Below are 24,031 nucleotides of genomic sequence, written 5' to 3' on the forward strand. Positions count from 1 at the left end.
CAACAACGGGTTGTTTTTTTTCGCACAAAACATTTTCATCAGTGTACACGGTGAAAAGTCTGACTTCCTGGAAAAGAATAAGGTGAATAATCAAATTGGGTTGCAAAGATAAAAGATGAAAGGCAATGTACTATTCTGCGGCATCCTGCATAATATATGTGATGCCCTTCTACAGGGCGGAAATTGTCTTTCTAAAAATATTAACGGAATAAAGGGAAATTTGTTTGAATGGGCAGCTGAAAATGATTGCATGTCCCTAATAACCACAATGCTTTTTTTAATTATAGATTAAATAAAATTGTATATTATATTTATAACTGAACTGTTGTATAACAAACTATTTTAGAACTAACTTTTATAAGTGAGGTTTGAGAAAAATAGAACATAGTGTCTTGGGTTTGGTACATTTTATAATTCAAGGTTTATTCTCATGTATACACTGCAAAAAACGATTTTCAAGAAAGTAAAAAAACCCTTGTTTATGTGAGTGGGTAAGTAGCATTTGCTCAATACCACTCTGTGTTAATCATGAGTGATGTATCTTATCATCTTTTAATTTTTACCGTTTGTACCTGTTAGGAGCATGTTGCTAAAAAGCTAATGAAGAGACTCTCCAATGTCAAAAGTCCAAGGAAGGGCAAAAAACCTCCTGCGAAGAAGCCAAGAAAGGATGGGAATGAAAGCGTTGCAAAAAGTGACAGCAGTGGGGAGTCCAGTGCATCAACTATTATTCTAGATAAATCACCAGTTAGATCGATGGGCACCCCAGTGCACCACCAGGATGGCAGTGATGAAGAATGTAAGTATAATATAATACACCCTCTTATTACAGCCTGAGTGTAAATGTGGTTTGGACGATACTTTTTGTTTTTTTGTTAAAAATTCTGCTAACAATGGAACACAACTACTTCACTGTTTATCTTGGAATCTTTGTGTTCCATTTAATAGTGACAACTTCACAGGATTAATGAACTATTTTAAGATAGGTGGTTAGTTAATTTGTTGATCTAATTTACAGAAATATTTTGGTATTTTTGTATTATTGTTTTGCACCAATAACAGATATATAAAGCCTTACTGTGGCAATAAATGATTTACACACCTCTGCTCTGTGTGTTTAGCTGGTTCAGCTGACTTCTTTGACAGCCAAAAAACCCAGGCAAGACACTACAAGACACTTCAAGAAATATACAAGACCAAAAAACCGAACAAAGCTGCTGTTACCCAACTGCTGAACCTGGAGTTTGAGTCTAGAAGACAATTCATTAACTCTGATGCTATAAAGGAGCAGGACAGAGCAGTGAAGATACTAGAGGCATATCCTTGTTTCAGAGAACTGGACCATGTAAGCAGCACTTATTTCTTTTAGCCATCCTGTTATTCCTTTGGGGACATTTTGATATGATTTTCAAATTTCTTAAATACTGGCCCTCATGTTTAAATTGTTATCACTTATTGTCAAGACCAGATACAGAGCTAGACAGATCTATCTCAGTTGGGTTTCTGTCTGTATTTTTCAGGTCCTTGATGAGCTGCGGAGAATTATTCAACCATCCAACTTGAAATACATTTCTGAGATGAAGGATAGATGGGAAATCTTCTACTCGAAGGTGCAGTTTTATGGTGTCATGAAGAAAGTTATGAAGCCGCCAAAAACTTTGGATGGAGGTAATGCTACAGTATCTTGATTTGTCTACATTTATGCTTTGCAGATTACATTATTTGCAATGCTTAATGGTGTTGCCCTGTCTTATTTTTCTTTTTTCAAACCAGTGGAACATGCAGCAGCTGTGTTCAGAGCCCTTCCCGTGCTTTTCCCTTCCAGCACAGTACCACCTAAGAAGCTGGGCATCTGTAGTGAGGCTTTTTTCCATGTCCTAAAGGTAAGGCTGCAATATTCTATGTGTATATATTGTTGAATTTTGCAGTTACTCATGTTTTCATTTTATATATTTTACTGTGGAGTCAGTCAAATATTCTTAAAGTTCAGATCCCCATAACATGTTGATGTTAATAAAACCTACAAAAAAAAGTTGATCTATTTTAAACTGTAATGCAACTCAAAAATTGTATTTCTTACGGTCTTGTTCTAATCCTCTTTTTTTCTGTCATGTAGACTTCAGAAGACCCTGAAGGCTACCTGCGTCAGCGACCCCTGGCTTGTCCAGTTCTGCTTGTCTCTGAAGGCAACTGCATGATAGCTGTTGGAACCACACCAGTGAGCACTTTTGACCGGAAGGATCTTAATGAGGGACTGCTCTATCTGATGGCATATTACTATGCCCTCCACCTCACATATCCAAAGTGCATTTCCACGCTGCTGTCTGTCTTGCAAACTGAAATACTCAAAGACTCCATCCATGACCGAGATTCAACCCCCTCTTACAGGAAGGCGCTTGGTGAGTGGAAGTCATTCATTGAGTGAGTCTCTCAGATGACAGACTCCATCTGCCTTGTTTATCAGACTCAGTGTTGGTCAGTGAGGTTGTTTTTTTTCTCTCTAGAAAAGTTGTTCAAATGTAAAACACATGTTTGTTTGTGTGGTCGTTAAACTTGTTCTTCTAAAATGTTATGTAATATAGGATTTGAAATAGTGATTGTTTTAAGCTTCAGCAAAATTTATTTTTGATACCAGCCATGAGTGTGTTATACTGTTATTATTCATGTTAAGAGTATCTGGAATATGCACTTCTTATATTGGCCATGTTACACAGTACCCTGCTGAAATGTATAATTTTAGACATGATTCTCCTGGAACAGACCTCAGTGAGTTACTGACCCATTGCTGTGTCAATAAAAGCGCAAAATCTAAGAGTGCTTTTGCTGTCTTAATTTAAGATGAATTCCCTTATTTTTAGTAGCTTTTTGAAGAGATGGTGTCTTATTCTCAGGAATTTTTGCTGATTATTGTTCTCAGAGTCGAAACATAATTCTTATAGTTAGCTCAATCAAGAAAGAAACAATTCAGTTTTAAGAAAATTTGTCCTATAGTAAGGTGTTTTTTTTAATGTGAAAAATCTAAATTAAGGTGTCGAATCTTAAAGTAAGCAAATAATTCTTGAAAACAGCTTGTTCAAGAAAGCATAATACTCAGTTTAGGTACAGATTTTCTAAATATCAAAGTATCTTTTACTTATAATAAGTCATATTTTCTTCAAATAAGCATACATTTTAGACAATTTTGTCTAGTTAAAAGGCATATGGCAGTTAGATTAATTTGCTAGTTTTAAGAATTCTAGTCAAGCAACTTTTGCTTACCCCATTGGCAGATTTTTTTGCTCAAAACAAGAAAATTTTGTCAGATTTAAGAATATTTGGCTTGTTTCAAGTATAGCTGTTTTTGCAGTGTAATACAGTGTTTTTGTATTGTTCTAAATACCTTTTTTTTTTACTCGTACATGTACTGTATGACCACAGTTTATCATTGGGAGATTGGTCATCAAGAAAGGGAGATGGTCAGCAACAATATCCCCCACACCATCACACCACCACCAACAGCGTGAACTGTCTACAAGGCAGGCTGGATCCACGCTTTTATGTTGTTTACACCAAATTCTGCCTACTATCCAACTTTCAACTATTATCAAATCTTGGTGAGCCTTTTATGAACTGTAGCCTTACGAGTGGCACCAGGTGCGGTCTTCTGCTGTTGTAACCCGTCTGTTTCAAATGACTGAAAAAGCCAGCAAGTGATTATTTAAGTATTGCTTTCCTGTTAACTCAAAGCAGTCTGGTCATTGTTCTCTGACATCAAGATCTTCACACAGAGAACTGCAGCACAGTGGATATTTATTTTCCAGATTTTCCGTAAGCCCTTGAGATAGTTCCCAGAAAGTTGGTTCCGTTCATCTGGACGTAGCGTTCTCAGTGGGACAAACGTTTTGTCACTGATCCATGTGACTTCTTCAGTCTCAGCTGACTGCAGGTTTCACCAACCTTATAAACAGTACCTTTGCATCATGGCTGAAACTTACCCACCTAATGAACAATGGGCTGTGAGGTCAGTTCCTTGATCATTAATATGCAAATTGACCATTGATCAACAACCTCTGATCAATGGTCATGAGTACCATTCACTGAGAGTTGGGGAATGGCTGTAATCACAGTATTGTAAGATGGTGAAAGATGTACCCTTAGGCCCCCTCCTCGATTCAGAGATGGTCTTTCCATTTTCACGTAAATGGCCTCCTTGACTCCACGCTCAAACCAGCGTTCCTCCCTGCCCAGGATGTGTACATCCTCATCATTGAAAGAGTGTTCGCTGGCCTCTAGGTGTAAACAGAATGAGGAGTCCTGAGAAAAAAATATGCAGATCAGCCATGCTATGTTCAAAATAAACTTAAATCTCCTCTCTGAGATGAGAGGATGCTAGTTGTGGACCTTAGAAGGTAGTCTTGATGTTGTACACATGCTTAAATGTACTGAATTGCAGTTTTGTGATCGACTAATTAGATACTGGTGTAATTGTGCAGCTTAACAAGTGTAGCTAATGAAGTAGCTGGTAAGTATATTTGAAAAAGACATTTAAAAATGATCAGTTCTTTATATGTGTTTGAGATAAAGAGTGTATTTTAACAGAACACACAGACTGTATGTAAAGGAAGGACATAGCTACTGTGACATCCCACACTGGTTTGCAAACTCCTTTTTATTGATTCTTCATTTGAGCTCTGTGAATGTTGCCATGTTGTTTTTGTTGTTTTTAAATTTAGTGTCAGAAGTGACCAAATTAGTATGAGAAAATTATATTGTCAGCTATTGTTATCTAATGTGGCTAGCAGATTTCAAAGATTTAGATATCTTTTACTTAGTGCTAACTAAACACGTGGTCATTCATCTTACCTGTAAAATATTAAAAACACAACGGTGGATGAGTTCCAGTTCAGTGACTTAAATCAGCAAAAGTGAAGCCTAGCAGACAGCTAAAGGCTACAACAACCTGTGTCTGCACCCGTCTGTGGCTTAAACATGGGGACTTCAAGCTTTTATAGAACATAAATGGGTGCATTCGAAGGAAATCATTACCCAATAAAGTTAGTAATAAAGTTAGTAAGGAAAAATAAGTCTGGATACCACAACCTGTTTGGTGCCTCTAAACATATTTATTTCTCTAAAGTTGGGCATGTGAGAGTCTGTGGGGATTTACTCATTTTCACAGTAAGCCTATTGCAGCAATTACAGTTTCTATAATTGTGTGTTGCCTTTTTTTTTTTACCAGTCCCAGAGCTGTTTTCAAACTGTTTCATTCGCAGGGAAGTTAAAAAATAAATAAAACTCAGGTGCAATATTGTGCTACAGAATTAACTGTGAGATTAAAACAGTCTCCTTGCTGTGAATTCCCACTTTCATTGTGTGATTCATTCAAAGGCACAAAGCCGAACAAATTATTTTCGCAAGCTGAGTTAGCTGGTGTTGTGTAGATTTATCTTTCACAGATACAGTTTCATGACACAATATTATTTGGAAGAACAGAGAAAGGATGTTTACCTTACATAGACTTGACCTCATACTGGCATGCTAAATGTAATGCAAAATCAGAAAGGAAATAGCTAAAGGGCTAAATCGAGGACACAGCAGAGTAACTGGATGATTTAAACCAGCTGGGCCATCGGCCTGGCAATTTCCCTGTGTCAACTCATTCAGAAACCTGAAAATATTAATGGACTCATGGCTACTGGAGGGCAGAAAATGTTATTACCCAAAATCATCCTTGTTAAAGTTAGCTAAAATTAGCCACCGAGCTACAGATGCTAGCAGCCTACAGCGTATCAGATGGATAAGGCATGTTCTCTGGTTTAAAAGGTTTTCTTTTGATTTGTGAATGCATTCTTCTTCACTGTTGCTGTTCTAAATGTAGTTCAGATGATGTTTCAAACTCTTGGCTATTTATTCAGTGTTTTTGCTTCAGTAATAACAATAATAATGGCGGCTACACTGGTTATTGTTAACCTATCAAAAGGCAAGAGAGACTACATTTACAAGGTGTCTCTTGTGACTTTCTGTGCTGCAGAAACAAATGAATAAATGAACTTCCAGATCCATTTTCCAGCATTTCCTGCTGTTTTTAGAATAATTCATCGTCTGCTGCAACACATGCTGCATTTTCCATGCTACAGTGTTACACGGATCGCTTCACAAACAACTTCAGTGATGTTTGCGTTTTCTTTATAATAAAAAAGCCAGACCTGGCTGCTGTAATTCTGTGCATGAATCATGTTACTCATTAACACCCAGCGGTGCTATCTATGGACAAGTCTGCATATTTATGCACAGTAACTGCTGCTCCAATTCTCCCCACAGACGCGGTGTGTTTACTCACAGAGGATGTTTGACATGCAGCACGACCCTTCAGGATAGAGCTGTGCTTCATGTTTTTATCCCTCCACAAACAAATGTGTTTGAGAAGGGATGAAAACATGTTGTATTAGGGGTCCGATCCCATTACCAGATACAACAGCAAGATAAAAAAAAAAAGTGGCTTCCAGATACCAGAGGAAGAAACACAGAATCACTGAATTATCACCCAGTCACAGCTTTAATGCTCTTTATCAGAGAGGCTGACCCTGTGGATGATAGAGGAGGAGGAGAGGGCTCTATCTTGACATACGAGGGGAGGAGAGAGTTTCCCAGAGGAGCACCTTGTTATCCTGGATTCATGCTGTTCATCTCTTACCCTGGAGCACATGTCTGAGGATGGAAGTGGTGGGGGAATCGGTGGGAAACGGAAAGCTTACAAAGGAAAAACATACACTAAGATTTGTGTGATTACTAAAAGCCCTAAAAAAAACTACAATTATACACAAACAAGGAAAATATCATGTCCCCTCTAATACAGGTGGAATAAATATGAAAACAAATTAAGCTTTGGCAATTCATATGATACAAATACACATGAAAAACATTTAAAAATACTTTTAAAAAACTGTGAAATATGGCTGACAGTTAAATAGCCGAGTGCTTAGTAACTGTAGCTGTTTTCCATCTGCTGTTGTCCAGAACTGAGATATTTGTCTTACATTAAATAATTAAAATTAATCACACCTTATTAAAGCAACCAACCAAAAATAGAAACATTTTTTAATAATAACGGTACATCTTATACACATTTGATCCATTTTCTTTCACTCAGCACTTTTACTTTTTATGATTTATATTTCTCATAGATGTACTAAAATAGCCACCAGTGCTGTACTTTTCTCTTTATTTTCCATGCAGAACTTTATTTTTAATCTGTAGTATTTAGGATGGCAGCAGCACGGTGGTGCAGTAGTAGCACTGTAACCACAAACAGCAGATGGGTTTTGAGTTTGAATCCAGCAGGCAGCTGGTGTCCTCCCTGTGTCTGTGTGGGTCCTCTCTAGCTTCCCCCCACAGTCCAAAGACAGGCGTGTTAGGTTAATTGTTGTTCCAAATTGGCTGTAGGCATGTGACAGACTAGCGACCTGTCCAGGGTGTACTAGTGATGTGTCGGTCGCGAACAAAACAGCTCTTAGAGCCGGGTCTTTGACGTGAACGACGCGAGCCAGCTCCTCATCACGAGCCGTGGGTTTGTTTGTTTTTTCTTTCTCTCACCCTCTCTCTCGCACTTTTTTTCTGCTTCACTCCGCATGCGAGCCTTGTGCTTTATGCTGGGATGAGCGGAAAGGGGCGGTAGTTACACTCAGTAGCACAGAAACAGAGCAGGAGGGAGAGACAGAGAAAGAGCCAGGGACAACAACGTCACATTAGAAAGGTCTAGTAATCATCCACAACTATTTTCAGTTGCCGATGATAAAGGATTCAGAAAGTTTATTCATGCAGGTCCATATGACAGAGAACATGCATCTTCTTTTTGTTTTCATATTTTAATTTATATTTAATTGTGTTGTGGTTTGCAGTGTTTTGTGTTGTTTCACTTTAAATTTGTTTAAAAGGAAAAAGCTGAAAATTTAAATAGTTAAAAGTTGAAATGGGTTTGAATGAAATTGGTTTTTGTATTATATGATTTATTTATTACATTTTATGTGGAGTGAATAAATAAATGTCTATTTATGGTGGCCCCTAGAGACAAAGGACGTACAAACTTCAAAACACGTACAAACCCTGAAGCACGTAAAAACTCCTAAACATGTAAAAACTCCAAAACAGGTACAAAAGACAACAGAAGTGCTCCAGAATGCTGGGGGCAGTGTTGAGCTTTTGTTACCTAGTGGCTACACAAGCCAGCAAGTACCAACGACCGGATTTGGTGTGTGGTAGTAACAGGTAAATGAACTTTTTTTTAAATTATTTGAATATATATGAGTGCTTGTGTATAAATACACAAACAACAAGATAAGATAAGATAAGATAAAACTTTATTAATCCCTCGGGTGGGTTCCTCTGGGAAATTCGGTTTCCAAAAGCACAGCACCGACAGAAGTTACAGAGTTACAGAATATTATATATATACACACACACACACACACACACACATATATAAATACAGAGACAATATAAATAAAATATACAAAGGGGATAAATAGAATCAATAGGAATAAAAATAAAAATACAAGTGAATTGCACATTTCAAGTATTGAGGTCTATTGCACCATTGACTATTAACTATTAAGTATTGCACAAAAGGTATTGCACAGTGAAGTGAGGAGGCACTACAGCTTAGTTGTTCCCCCCTCCTTTGTCCTCCTGTTTCCCCTCCCTCTCCCCTCCAGAGAGGAGTTAAACAGTCTGATGGCGTTTGGGACAAAGGAGTTTTTACGTCTGTTAGTTCTTGTCTTGGAGAGAAGCAACCTGTCACTGAACAGACTCTTCTGGTTGTTAATGGCCGTGTGCAGAGGATGCCCAGCATTGTTCATAATGTCCAGCAGTTTTTTTTAGTGTCCTTTTCTCTGCCACTGTCACCAGAGTGTCCAGCTTCATGCCGACCACAGAGCTAGCCTTCCTGATCAGTTTCTCCAGCCTGGATGAGTCCTTCTTTGCTGTGCTGCTCCCCCAGCACACCACAGCATAGAAAAGTACTCCAGCAACCACTGACTGGTAAAACATCCTCAGGAGCTTCCTGCAGATGTTAAAAGACCTCAGCCTCCTGAGGAAGTACAGTCGGCTTTGGGCTTTTTTATACAGGTGCTCTGTGTTGCATGACCAGTCCAGTTTATTGTCCACCCACAGCCCGAGGTACTTGTACTTGTTGACCACCTCCACCTCCTCCCCCTCTATCTGAACCGGCAGTGGACCTTCTCTGGACCTCCCGAAGTCCACAACCAGTTCCTTAGTCTTTGAGGTGTTGAGTTGCAGGTGGTTTGTGTGACTCCATGCGACAAAGTTCCTCACCAGACTTCTGTACTCCTCTTCCTGATCATCCCAGATACACCCCATGATGGCTGTGTCACCTGCAAACTTCTGAATATGGCATAATTCAGAGTTGTAGCAGAAGTCAGAGGTGTACAGGGTGAAGAGAAGAGGGCACAGCACAGTTCCCTGTGGTGCTCCTGTGCTGCTGACCACTGTGTCAGACGTGATGTCCTTCAGCCTGACGTACTGTGGTCTGTCGGTGAGGTAGTCGGAGATCCAAGCCACCAGGCAGGGGTCCACCTCCATCCTGTTCAGTTTTTCCTGAAGCATACAGGGCCGGATGGTATTAAAGGCACTGGAAAAGTCAAGAAACAGTATCCTGACCGTGCCTTTTCCCCCATCCAGGTGTGAGTGGGCTCTATGCAGGAGGTACAGGATGGCATCCTCCACTCCGACACCCGCCTTGTATGCAAACTGTAGTGGGTCCTGGGCATGTTGTACCTGTGGTCGGAGGAGGTTGAGGAAGAGCCGCTCTAGAGTCTTCATAAGATGTGACGTCAGTGCCACCGGTCGGAAGTCATTCAGCTCATTGGGCTGGTTCCTTTTGGGGGCCGGGACGATGCAGGATGTCTTCCAGAGGGCGGGCACTCTCCCCAGTCGCAGACTGAGATTGAAGACTCGTTGTAGCGGCTCCCCAAGTTCAGCAGCACACGCCTTTAGCATCCTAGGACACACCTTGTCTGGGCCTGCTGCCTTTCTGGGGCGAAGCTTCCTCAGTTGTCTCCTGAATACACATATGCTTTCATGCTTTCAATTGTGTAATTTAGGTGATCTAGTAGCTCTGTTTTGGAAGTTCAGTTAATGCTAGAAATGTGTTTTGGAGTTTGTACGCGTTTTGCCTCTAGGGGCCACCGCATATATTTATATATAAACATATATAAGTAAAACCACTTTTTTTTACATTAGTAATTCCTTTTGTGCATAATTTTATATTATTGTTAATAATTAATTAATTAAAGCAACAAAACAACCTGAAGAGCCGGTTCGGAGCCGAAAGAGCCGGTTCTCTAAAAAGAGACGGAAATCCCATCACTAGGGTGTACCCCACCTCTTGCCCTCTGTGATCCTAAACAGGCGGAGCAGTTTAAAAAATCGACGCCTTTAGCAACATAGTCCATTAAAAGAAAATCTTGGTCTACTGAATTTTTTCCATCTCTTTAACCAGGCAGCTGACACACAAACGCCAGTGATCTGCTCACCCTAAAACAGGTTTGAATAAAGAGCTGTCTTCACTATGATTACATTGATTAAATCAGAGTTGGAGGTTACTGGAGTCTATACCAGCAGTCATGGGGGTGAGATGAGGGGTACGCCCTGGACGGGTCGACAAACAGGCAACCATTCACACTCACATTCACACATAGGCTAATATAGAATTACCAGTTAATCTTAGAGTAGCATGGACTGTAGGAAGACTCAGAGAGAGCCCGTGCAAGCACAGATGCAAACGCCACACACCTGGATTCAAATACAAATAACCAATACAGTCAACATCTCCCACTGTGATGCTGTTTTTTGTTTTCATGTGAGAGAAGACTTCACATTCAGCCCAGCCTGGGCCTGACTGCTGCTACTGACAAACACTGGAGTCATGAAAAGGTTTGCTGGATGTGGATAATTATAAAATCATTAAGAAACCAAACATATTGGCAGTGTGGTGGGTGTGGGTACAGCAGCTTAGACCTCATGAAAGTCAGAGCAGCAGTTTCCTTGCCATTGAGGATTCTGTGCGTTGAGAGCATATTAGCGAATATTTAAACAGTCAAACCTGAGACAAAAGTCACAGTATTTATACTTTTACTAAAGTAAAGGATCTTAATGCTTGAACCTGTGTGGTCTCCTTACATCGTAAAGGAAATTTACTTAGTAGCTTTGTAGTTGTATAATGAAACTTGGGGCTGTGGGGTTTACTGAAGAGTGCAGTACGGCTGAGTATCAAATAGCCAACAACCCAGGTATCAAACATGCATGTATTTCTATCCTTTAATGAAGTAAGATAAGATAAGATAAGATAACCTTTATTAGTCCCACACGTGGGAAATTTGTTTTGTCACAGCAGGAAGTGGACAGTGCAAAAGTTATGACGCAAAAATTAGAATACAATAAGAATAAATACAGTACACAACTGTACAGAATAGAATAAAATAATATACTATATACAGTAGAATAAAATAGAATAAAAATATACAATAAGATAAAAATAGAATACGAATGCTATATACAACTGAGTAAAAATACAACGATGCCAGAAAAGATTATTGCACTTAGTGTTATTGCACATGTGTGGATGTGTGTGTTTGTTCAGTTAAAGTCTTTGTTGTGGAGTCTGACAGCAGTGGGGAGGAAAGACCTGCGAAATCTCTCCGTCCCACACCGTGGGTGCCGCAGTCTCCCACTGAAGGAGCTGCTCAGTGCTGTCACAGTCTGCTGCATGGGGTGGGAGACGTTGTCCAACAGGGATGACAGCTTAGCCGCCGTTCTCCTGTCACTCACCACCTCCACTGGGTCCAGAGGGCATCCTAGAACAGAGCTGGTCCTTCGGATCACCCTGTTCAGTCTCTTCCTGTCCCCAGCAGAGATGCTGCCGCCCCAGCAGACCACACCATAAAAGATAGCAGAAGCCACCACAGAGTCATAGAAGGTCTTCAGGAGTGGGCCCTCCACCCCAAACGACCTGAGTCTCCGCAGCAGGTACAGCCTGCTCTGCCCTTTCCTGTAGAGGGCGTCTGAGTTATGAGTCCAGTCCAGTCTATTGTTCAGATGAACACCAAGGTACCTGTAGCTGTCCACAGCCTCAATGTCCATACCCTGGATGTTCAGTGGTTGCAGTGGAGAATGCTTGTGCCTGCGAAGTCTACCACCAGTTCCTTGGTTTTACTGGCGTTGATCTGGAGGTAGTTCAGCTGGCACCAGTCCACAAAGTCTTGAGTCAGTCCTCTGTACTCCTTGTCGTCCCCATCAGTGATGAGGCCGACTATTGCAGAGTCATCAGAGAACTTCTGCAGGAAGCACTGGGTGGAATTGTGGGAGAAGTCTGCAGTGTAGATGGTGAAGAGGAACGGAGCCAGAACCGTTCCCTGTGGGGCCCCCGTACTGCAGACGACCCTGTCCGACACACAGCCCTGAGTCCTCACATACTGTGGTCGGTCGGTGAGGTAGTCCAGGATCCAGGTAGTGAGGTGATGGTCCACTCCAGAGTTCTCCAGCTTGTCCTTTAGAACCGAGGGAAGAATGGTGTTGAAGGCACTGGAGAAATCAAAGAACATGATTCTCACAGTGCTTCCAGCGGTCTCCAGGTGAGCGAGGGAACGATGTAGGAGGTGAATGACGGCATCATCCGCTCCAATGCCAGGCTGGTAGGCAAACTGAAGTGGGTCCAGTGATGAGCTTGTTAGGCGCCGAAGCTGAGCCAGGACCAACCGCTCCAGGGTCTTCATCAGGTGGGATGTCAGAGCCACCGGCCTGTAGCTGTTGAGGTCCTTGGGGCGTGAAGTCTTTGGCACTGGTACAACACAGGAGGTTTTCCAGAGCTGTGGGACTCTTCCCAACCTCAGGCTCAGGTTGAAGAGGTGCTCCATCAGTAAACATCAAAGTAAAACTCCAAAGAGGAATTATAACAGTTAAAAAGATGAAAGATAAATCAGGAGCTGGACCCCAATGTTCCCGGACATTGACAGGCGTTTAAGACCCTGATTGCCTTCTCTCAAATAAGTGAGTGACCCATATCTGCACTCTCGTTCTGTGTTTCACTGCTGGAGACATGCTGTGTGTGGTCTGCATCCTCAAATACTCTCCGTACTCTCTTTCTGCAGGCAAACTCAACCTCTTGTAATGAGACATTCTGTTTTTGTGTTAGTTTTGCCTCACAGTCTGTACTGAAATATATTTGAGGGTTTTTTGAAAAGATAAAACTTGTTTTTAAATGTTTTTAAATATGCAGGAAATGGAAAGTAATTTCTCTATGGCTTAAATGATGAAAGGAAAAGGATGGTGACGGTATCAGTTATTCCCGAGTTTGCAGAGATCCTGCATGTGCAAATCACAGATGTATCTGTGCTGCTACAGTGTACACCACATCTATAGCTTGCAAGCTATAGATGTGGTGTACTAGTCACTGAATAAGGTCATGAAGCCCCGGGCCATAATTAGTCTTCATTATAAATGCACAGTTCAGCTGTGACATCACTTAAAGCTTCCTTGGGCATTTGAACTCATGCACTTGTGTGTTAAGGGTTATTTCTAGAATGTGCACTGAGCCTAAACATTAGATATTTTTAAGTAAAGTGGAGCATACTGGTGATTAGTAATAGTCTCAACAACAAGTGTGTTTCCCTGAGGCTAAAAAATGTTTTTAATCAGTCACCAGAGAGCCACACTAAGGCCTCTGTGAAACCTGGAATATAGTTAGGACTGATCCACTATCACCACCCACTTACGTGGGCACTCAAATATCGTATCTCATGTAGTGAAGCGTCATCCCCAGAGGCCATTTGAGCTTATGTTAGCATCATAGTGCAGCAACAGAAATGTGTGTTTTTCGAAGAAGCTCCAGTGTGTGCCATGTCTTCACTGGTTTTCACTGGCATGCTTTGAATGAGATTTATGGGATGTAGTGCCATAAACTGGTTGTAGTAGGTTACTTTAAAAGGATGTGTTATAATTTTTCTTGTTTTCTGTTAAGATGACAGATGCTCGTATTAAGGTCAGTGTATATGCAAGTACTGAGCCAATAGCTCCGGCTTCAGATTGCTCTAAATGATTGATTTCGCACGCACAGTTACTTCTGCTCTTGGATTTGTATGATGTCAGTGAGAGCAGATATCCGTGTTTTTAGGAAGGGAGGAAACAGCTGAATGATGGGCTGCACCAGGACTCGGTGTAATATCAAACAGCAGTATTTTGAACTGTAAAACATGCAACGCTAAAAATATGTTTTAGTAGAAATCTGTTCGGTCCTGTGAAAACCTAAGAACACTGCATGATTCAGTAGCTTGTAGAACCACCTTTAGCAGCAATAACGTAAAGTAATCATTTTCTTTATGACTTCCTCAGACTCTCAAATCTGAAGGAAGTTCAGAAATTCCAAATGAAGGAATTTTGGCACACTCTTCTTTACAACGTGGCTTCAGTTCGAGAGATTTGTGGAAAATGATTTATGCACAGCTCTCTTGAGGTGTCTCCACAGCATTTAGGTTGAGTTAAAGTCTGGACTTTGATTGGACCATTCCAACACCTTGATATTTTTTTCAGCCATTCTGTTGTAGATTTTGTTACCTGTTGGACATATGGCCTCACACCTGACAGTTTCCAGAATACTTTAATATAAAGAGGAGTTTATGGTTGGCTGTGATTGCAACACAAGCCCAAATCATGGGCTTGTGATTAACAGTTGGTATGAGGTGTTTGAGTTGACATGCTGTGATTGGATTTCTCCAAACGTGGTGCTGCACATTATGGCCAAACATCTCCACTTTAGTCTCATATGTTCAAAGGATATTGTTCCCTTCAGTGTTTTTTAAATTCCAATATAAACAGTAAGGAAGGGTTTATGATGACACATTAGGGTCCCTTTGACTGGAGCTAAGGGGCTGAGTCCAACTCCAGGAAAAAAAACACACCAAAATTTACACTTGGCAGTCAAGTAATGTTCTCCTGGCAGCCGCCAAACCCAGACAGCGTGATTCATCACTCCAGAGAACGCGTCTCCGCTGCTCTAGAGTGTGATGGTGCCGTGATTTACACCACTGCATATGATGCTTGTAGTGGTGATGTAAAGTAATTGAAACCATTCCATGAACGCTCTACACATTGTTCTTGAGCCAATCTGAAGGTCACATGAAGTTTGGAGATCTGTAACTATCGACCCTGCAGAAAGTTGACTTCCTCTACACACTGTGTCCCCCAGAATCTGCTGATCCTGCTCTGTGATTTTACATAGCATACCACTTCATGGCTGAGTTGCTTTTGTTCTCATTCGCTTTACACTACATTCAGTCATCCACACATTCACACACTGGTGATGGCAAGCTACAATGTAGCCACAGCCACCCTGGGGCGCACTGACAGTGAGGCTGCCAGACACTGGCGCCACCGGGCCCTCTGACCACCACCAGTAGGCAACGGTGAAGTGTCTCGCCCAAGGACACAACGACCGAGACTGTCGGAGCCGGGGCTCGAACCGGCAACCTTCCGATTACAAGACGAACTGCCAACTCTTGAGCCACGATCGCAGAAGCAGTCTGCATGCCCAGCTGCTTGGCTGTATACACCTGTGGTCCTGGAGGTCATTGGAGCACCTGAATTCAATTATTTGGATGGATGAGTTAATACTTTCAGCAATATAGTGTATGGCTGTAGTTAGAAATGAGAACAATAGATCTCTTTAAGAATTAGAACTCTTACCTTCAGCTTTTCTGAATCGCTTGACAATCCCTTGTCTTACCGTTGCAGCAGAGATGTTGTTCTCCACTGCTGGCGTTGCAGCATTAACACCAGCTGAATTAATGACATGGACTGGCATTACTGCATAATCTCCCACAGCTTTCTCTGTGTGTGAGTTAGCAAGACAAGGACCCTCATTAGAGTCAGTTAGGTTATCTGTCAGTTAAAGAGGACAAAGAGGTTTTTTTGTTGTTTAGTTTTACTGTTTATGAGTGGCTCATTTTTTAGCTGTAAAGTAAGAGCAATGGCTCTAATTAGGTACTCATTTAAAGCATGTCACAGTAACAGCGAATCAAGATATTTTATTTTTCCTTTTGCATTTTTTGACACTTTTGGATGCTTTGAGACTTTGACCCAACGGTCCCCGTGCACGAGATGCAACGAAGCTCGGCACCAACATCACCCCAGAGTCTCCGCTGGCAGCATTTTAAAAACATGTCAATGAAGTTGTTATGATAATGAGCATATATACTCTCTCTGTTTTGTTTTTTTGTTTTTTTAACTTAATGAGACACCTTGGGCTTGTTTACTGAGGATGACAAACACTAACAATCCTTTCATACTTGTGAACGGCATTAAAAACAACCTTTTATGTCCACAAGTTTTGAGTCTACAGGGGAAGCGTTAGCATCCACCACAATGGTTGCACTGATCAAGCTCCTTAAGGTATATGCATGTGTGTATATTTAGCAAATGTGCTACCAAAGAGAGTTCATACAAAGAGCTTGACGGCTGGTATTTCCTCCGTGGATAGAGGTGTGTTTAATTTGGCATTATTCCTCGTTTGCTGTAGAGCCAAATCAACTGGTTCACCCAGGCTGCTAAAGTCTCGCTGGAACGTGGCGGCACCATTCACTCCATTTTCCCGCTGCAAAAATACATTAATCAGACAGACAGAGAAGATAATTGCATTCCCAGCAGCTCAAAGTGAATTTTGAATAGCAGCGCCTTTGGTGCAGATGATTCATGCACACTGAAAAGCTGCAAGTCCTTTGTACCGCTTCCCTCTGTTCTATTAGATGTAGACATGCAGACATGTAAATAGACTAGTAATATACACACTTTCTCATTTAATGTTTTTTTCTTTATTTTTACAACTTTCTACATTGTAGCTAGATACTGCTACGATGGTACTGGCTCACATGAGGACTGCCCAGGAAAGAAGGACCAAGATCACCTCTGCTGCTGAGGATAAATTCATCTGAGTCATCAGGCTCAGAAATCACAAGTTAACCACATCTCAGATTAGAGCCCAGATAAATGCCACACAGAGTTCCAGTAGCAGACACATCACTACATCAACTGTTCTGTGGACACCGCACGATTCAGGCCTTTATGGTCAAATAGCTGCTAAGAAGCCACAACTAAGAAAAAGCACCAAGCAGAAGAGATTTGTTTGGGTCAAGAAACACAAGGAATGGACATTAGACCAGTGAAAATCTGTGCTTTGGTCTGATGAGTCCAAATCTGAGATCTTTGGTTCCACCTGCCGTGTTTTTGTGTGACACAGAAAAGGTGAAAGGATGGTCTCTACATGCATGGTTCCCACTGTGAAGCATGGAGGAGGTGTGATGGTGTGGGGATGCAACATGCATCTCATCCAGTTTGCATTTAGTTGGACCATCATTTAGTTTTCAACAGGACAATGACCCCAAACACACCTCCCGGCTGTTTAAGGGCTATTTAAGGAGAGTGTTTAAGGAGAGTGATGGAGTGCTGCACCAAACAGCCTGGCCTCCACAGTCACCTGACCTAAACCCAACCGAGATAGTTTGGGATGAGACGGCTCGCAGAGTGAAGGCAAAAGGGCCAACAAGTGCTCAGCATCTCTGGGAACTCCTTCAAGGCTGTTGGAAAACAATTTCAGGTGACGACCTCATGAAGCTCATCGAGAGAATGCCGAGAGTGTGCAAAGCAGTAACCAAAGCAAAGGGTGGTTATTTTAAAGAATCTAAAATATAAAACATGTTTAGAGTTATTTCACACTTTTTTGTTTACTACATAATCCCATATGTGTTCATTCATAGTTTTGATGCCTTCAGTGAGAATCTACAATGTAAATGTAAAAATAAAAATAAAGAAAAACCATTTGATGGGAAGGTGTGTCCAAACTTTTTACTGGTAGTGTTCATTCATTTCAGAATTTCATTCTCCTAAAACATTACATCCTCTATATTCTGAGGTAAAGGACTTTCCATATATAGGCTGCATATTGTGAACATTTTTTTCCTATTTACTAATATTATATATTTCTCTCACCTTTAAATACATTTATACACTCTGGATGCAAATGAAGCCACAGACCAAGACATGTTTTTAGTCACACTGTTGTAGAATATTATATTCTGCCAGCACCTCTTTCCACACTCTGAAAAACGTCTGAACAATACAAATTGAATTCACAAAACAGCAAAGCTGACCTCCAGCTGTCAAAGCTCAGACAGCACTGACTGCTGAGCCTCAGTAGAGTTTAATGTCAAGATATGTAATAATGTACTGTTGGCTGATCTAAAGTTCTAATGTTTTAACTCATTGAATTTCTTTTGAATGGTGTATAACACAGAAAAGCCACAACACTATTCTTTATCAGATAAAAACACGCAAACCCATGTTGTCACCTTTTATAGCACACATATTTGAGTGAAGACAAACATTCAAGAGAAATTTGGCCATTTTATTCAAAAATTGGATTCACAATTTATTCATATCTCTCCAAGTCAAGGAGCATTGATTTTGAATTGAACCATGGAAATACTTTCTTATCTTTTTAAAAAATCTTATTAAGAGTGAAAGCCTGTTATTCACATTACATTTAGCTGTGTCCTGCTGCAGGAATTAGAAGACAGCTTCAGGGCAGCATGCACTTTTCTGTGTGGTCTGAGTCCAAGAACCATCTCAACAGTATCTGCTTGAAGATTGTTGATCGGGACGATTAAAAAAAAAAGGGGGAAAAAAGACACAAAACAGGGTTGCAACCATTGGCTGGAGTTTATTACTAAATGCTTACATGCAGAACAAAACTGCAAGAGAAGCAAATACAAAATCTTCTTCAAATGGCAATTTTTCATAAAACACAGCAAACAGCAGCACAGAACATTTTTTATCATCCAGGAGCCATTGTGGTTGTTTACAAAAGGATTTTGTTATCTTTTAAGTGAGGTGGATCCCTCTTGCAATGAATAACATTTCTGAGAGGGGTGGTTACACGTCACACACTTGTTCATGTAGTGAAAAAGTATCTGATGCTGTGCATTTAAAAAACATTAGAATAGGATTTTTCTCTTGATTTGATTACAAAAGATAAAGTTTTATGTATTCTATATTCAGAGCATGTAAAGCGAAATATTTCAAGGCCAAGTCAGGAAAAACAAAGGGCCAGTATCAAAAGAATTTGAGTAAATTAGTATTCAATTAATAGAAACATTGTGCATCTCTAGTTCAAACACTGAAAAATAGTCTCATTGGCTGGAAGGGAAGTGTGGTGGAGATAGAGATTATCGAGAAAAGTCAATTTAGGAGCTCTTGAGAGATTCATAAGGAGTGGACTGGTCCTGGTGTCAGTGTATTATAAGCCACTACACACAAATGTCCTCAGGGAAGAGGCTACAGCTGTTGCATTCTTGACATCAAGCCACTCCTGAACTGGAAACAGTGTCAGAAGCGTGTCAGTGGGACTTCTGCTCATTGGTCCAAAGTTCTCTTTTCAGATGAGTCCTGAAGACTAGAGGAAGAGTGGAGAGATATAGAGTCCAATGTCTCTGAAGACCAGTATGAAGTTTCCACAGTCTCTGATAATTTGGGGTGACACTTCCTCTGCTGATGTTGGGCCACTTCTGCTTTACAAAGTCCAAAGTCAGCACAGCCATCTACCAGGAGATTTTAGAGCACATCATGCTTCCATCTGCTGATAGGCTTTAGGGAGACACAGATTTCCTTTTCCACCAGGATGTGCTCACACAAAAACTGCTTTACTGGTTATTACTGTGCTTCATTGGACACCCAACTCACCTGAGCTGAACCTCACAGGAAATCTATGAAGTACTGCCAAGAGAAGAAAGAAAAAAAAACACCAGACCAAAAAATACAGATCAGCTGAATGTCACACGCTGAAGATGTGAAAGTAAACCCAAATATAGCTTCAAGCCTAAGTCGCATGAACAAAAATTAACATTTATTTGGCAAAGGTGTAATCCAGCAACAGGCAAAAACAAAGTCCATACAGAAAGTGTGAAAAAACTCACAGGCAGAGCAGCAGGGAACAAATAGTATAACACACAAAAAACCCAAGTGAAGACCTACATATACATCAGAGGTAATTAGAGAGTGGGAACACAGCTGGGAAAAAGCAAAGCTGAACAGAATCAGACTAACGAGACGGGTGAGTAAAACCAGATACAAGGCACAAAGCAAAATGACTTTCAAAATAACACAGGAGGTAATGTAGCAAGGAACACCTACCACAGACAGGAAGGCTTCACAAAGAACACAAGAAATTGGAAATTATAGCCAAAGCTCTGAAGTCTCTGAACTGAGAGTATAACCCTGGACAGCAAAACTCAAAGCACCATACAAATGCAAAACCAGGAACCGAGAACTCAAAATAATTCAGAGGTTAGATAAAAAGGAAACAATAGCTACAAGTATCTGTAAAGCCACCAGCACAGAGAGTGGCCAGTCATGCGTCGAGCAAATCTTCACCCTCCGCATGATCATTGAACAAACGTTGGAATACCAAAGGAAGATTTCTATTAATTTCATTGACTTCGAGAAGGCTTTTGACAGCGTCCACCGGCCGACTCTATGGGCTATCCTACACCACTATGGAGTCCCTCAGCAGTTTGTAGATGCCTTTCGTTGTCTCTACCCCAACTCCCGTTGCTGCGTCCGGACGGATGACGGCTGCACAGATTTCTTCAAGATCAATACTGGCGTCCGACAAGGATGCGTGCTATCCCCTTTCCTCTTCCTGTTGGTAATTGACTTCATCATGCGACGATCAGTTGACCAAGCTGGCATCGGTGTGCCCTGACACGAAGCGCGTAATCTCACTGACTTGGACTTCGCAGGTGACATTGCCCTGCTGGGCTCGACTCAGGAAGACCTCCAAAAGTTGACCGCGGCCCTGCAGAGGGAGGCGACGAAAGTTGGATTAAGAATCAGCGTCAAAAAAAACCAAGGTACTCCGAGTTGGCTATGCACATGCCCGCATTCCTGTCATGATCAACCAACAACGTGCTGAAGAGGTGGAGAATTTTACATATCTTGGCAGCATCATCTCGAATGACGGGGTCTCTGATCGGGATGTTGACGCCAGAGTAGGGAAGGCAGTTGGTGTCCTGCGACGTCTCCAACCTATTTGGAACTCGACCTCCCTGAATGTAAGGGTCAAGATCAGACTACTGAACTCTATCGTCTTCCCTACTGCACTTTACGCTAGTGAAACCTGGCGCTCAACAAGTGCAATTATTCAACACCTGAAAGTGCTTCAACAACATGGCCTGCGGCGAATCCTGAGAATTTCCTACCGGGACCGAATAACAAATGAGGAGGTCCTACGAAGAGCAGGCACCCGCCCATTAGCCGATGTTGTTGCAGAAAGGCGCTTCCGCTTTGCGGGCCATATTTTACGCCTACCCTCTCATCGCCCAGCTAAGATTGCCATGACATGGCGTCCACACACTGACAAGCGAAAGCAAGGCCGACCAAAGACCACATGGCGTCGAACATTCATGGACGATCTGAGAACTGTCGACATTGCCTGGGACAAAGCTGAAGCAGTCGCTGCTGACCGACATCGATGGAGATCACTAGCTGCCCGATGCGCCGCCCGGCGTAGGAGGAACTAAGTCTAAGTCTAAGACCAGCACAGAGAAATACAAAGAAAACACAACAGGGAAAAACGCTAGGTTCAGTACCCAGGACCACGACACTGATGCTCTATTTTCGCCTGTAAAGCAGGAGTGGGGTAGGCGGAGGTTTGCCCTGGTCAGTGTTGGGAAGGTTACTTTTAAAATGTATTCCATTACAGATTACAGAATACATGCCCCAAAATGTATTCTGTAACGTATTCTGTTACGTTACTCGACGAGAGTAACGTATTCTGAATACTTTGGATTACTTAATATATTATCATGCTTTTCACAACTACGTGAATGTACTATTGCTGTGATTTATTACTATTACTGAAGGTCCGTGGCTCCGAACCCGTAGTAAAGGGACTTCTGACTAATACGGCGGGGTCCGTGTCGGGCTCGTAGCTGAAAACTAGCTTTACTTTGTTGTCTGGGTCAACTTTGCTTGCAACAGACAAAGAGAGGCGTTGAAAGGCTGCTCCAACGGAACTTATTGTTTCGGAGGAAAACAGGAACACAGCGTACAGTTGAGTCTTAACAGCTTACTTACAACTGGGCTCATCAGGCACTCTTCTTGGCTGCAGTGGTTATTATTATATTTACATGCTTCCATCTCCCGTTTTTGCTCGATGACAGCTCGTACTTTTCCACTCCCCTTTTTCTCCCTCCTCGCGCTCACAGCCACATAACGAGTATGGCAGTCCATTCTCCCTGCAGCACGGACTACACTGCCCATGAGGCTACATTCTTTAGAGCTGTAGCATTCTGCAGCTTAGCACAACAACAACAACAACAACAAAAAGGCGCTCCCTCACCCAGGAAACACGCAGAGAGAGAGAGCGTCACCCTGAAACCACGGCAACCGTAATGCTGCCGCCTGGAACAACAGAACGTAGCTGTCAAACAAAACCCAAACAGTCCTGACCCGCCACAATATGAAACAGGAAAGTACCGCAGTGTAATCCATTTATTTCAACAAAGTAACTGTATTCTGAATACCACCTTTTTAAACGGTAACTGTAACGGAATACAGTTACTCATATTTTGTATTTTAAATACGTAACGGCGGTACATGTATTCCGTTACTCCCCAACACTGGCCCTGGTGCAGGTGTGCCGAATTACGTCGTAGCGCACTCCGTGCTTGCTTGGAAGTACGCACACCGGACACTAATGTTTTTGTCACTTTTTATGGAATCAAACTCAAAGTAAGGTCAGTACTTCCACGCTTTAAACGCTGCACGCTCATACTCTCTCCCGCACTCGATATATTATTCATTGTTGATCTGCACACAGCTGTTGTCACAAACGTTGCACTCGCTTACGTCACTGTCATGAGACATTCTCGCAAAAAAAACGCAGCGTTCCTACGGGCAAGTAACGGTAATCTAATTACCGTTTTTGCAATAGTAATCCCTTACTTTACTCGTTACTTGAAAAAAGTAATCAGATTACAGCCCATCTCTGATTACAAGAGTCACACACCATGTGTGCTTCCATGCCACACTGTGGTGATCTAGTACTGAGGGTATAATAAATGTGCTTTTCAGAAGCTCGACATTTCTGACTGTAAATCCAATTTTTGACTTTCATTGGAAACTGTCAACATGAAGTCATTTCTTTGCAACTTCTAAATAAACCTGTGTCATAGCTAACATAAGAAAAAGAAAATGTTAGCTTTCTAGTACATGAGTTGGAGAGTTGGAGAGAAGTATATTAACAACTACTGAACTGTTACACTGTGCTGCCTTATTGATGGTATACCAGGCCAATAGCGAGAATGCAATTGAAGTCAACTATCTCCTGCTACATGTTGCATTCGCCCAAAACTGCTTGAACTTCTATCATATTAGACTGTCACAAAGGTTTGAGGTGTGAGCCGGGTACCTTTTAGTGGGAGGAAAACGCAACCACATCCCTGAGAATAGATTTATTTTAACCTTGAGCGACAATGGAAGGCAACAGTGTTTTATTTATTTATCCTTTTATTTATTTTTTCATGAGAAATGAACATGTTTTTGAATGTATTCTGGACCCATGGACCAGTTACTCAAAAACAAGAAATGAAATCCAACAGAAGGGCTTTGTCTTTTATATGGTGACATTCTTGCCTCACATCTATTTTAATTAGAGAAGGTCAGAAGCAAATGAGGAGGTTCTAAAATGTTTTTCCATCATTTAGTTTAGAAGCGAACAAAGTATAAACTTGAACTTCACTACCTTGATAGAGTGATTCAGAGCAATTTTCCACGACACACTATCTGCAGCTGCGTGCATGCCCTTCAGTTTTTGTATGCTCAATTCTTTGCTGTTATTTTGATGGCCAAGGATAAATTCTACGCTCTGCCAGTTTACTACTGCATGAAAGAATGTGTGGGAACAAGGTGAGCTGCTGAGCTGCTTTGCCCG

General features: G+C 41.5%; 1 protein-coding gene across 1 annotated transcript; it reads left to right on the plus strand.

Moving 5' to 3' along the window:
- Nucleotides 1–584: 584 nt before the first annotated feature.
- LOC146708904 (uncharacterized) lies at nucleotides 585–2,812 on the plus strand. The gene is made up of 5 exons (XM_085458020.1): nucleotides 585–799; nucleotides 1,122–1,345; nucleotides 1,521–1,668; nucleotides 1,774–1,883; nucleotides 2,117–2,812. The coding sequence occupies exons 1-5, from the start codon at nucleotides 601–603 to the stop codon at nucleotides 2,423–2,425; spliced, it is 990 nt and encodes a 329-aa protein (XP_085314146.1). The 5' UTR covers nucleotides 585–600; the 3' UTR covers nucleotides 2,426–2,812.
- The last annotated feature ends 21,219 nt before the right edge of the window (nucleotides 2,813–24,031 follow it).

Source organism: Copadichromis virginalis, linkage group LG5, assembly GCF_057382275.1.
Source record: "Copadichromis virginalis isolate Kocher_CV1m ecotype Utaka linkage group LG5, C_Virginalis_male_GT1.1, whole genome shotgun sequence".
NCBI classification, from domain to species: domain Eukaryota; kingdom Metazoa; phylum Chordata; class Actinopteri; order Cichliformes; family Cichlidae; genus Copadichromis; species Copadichromis virginalis.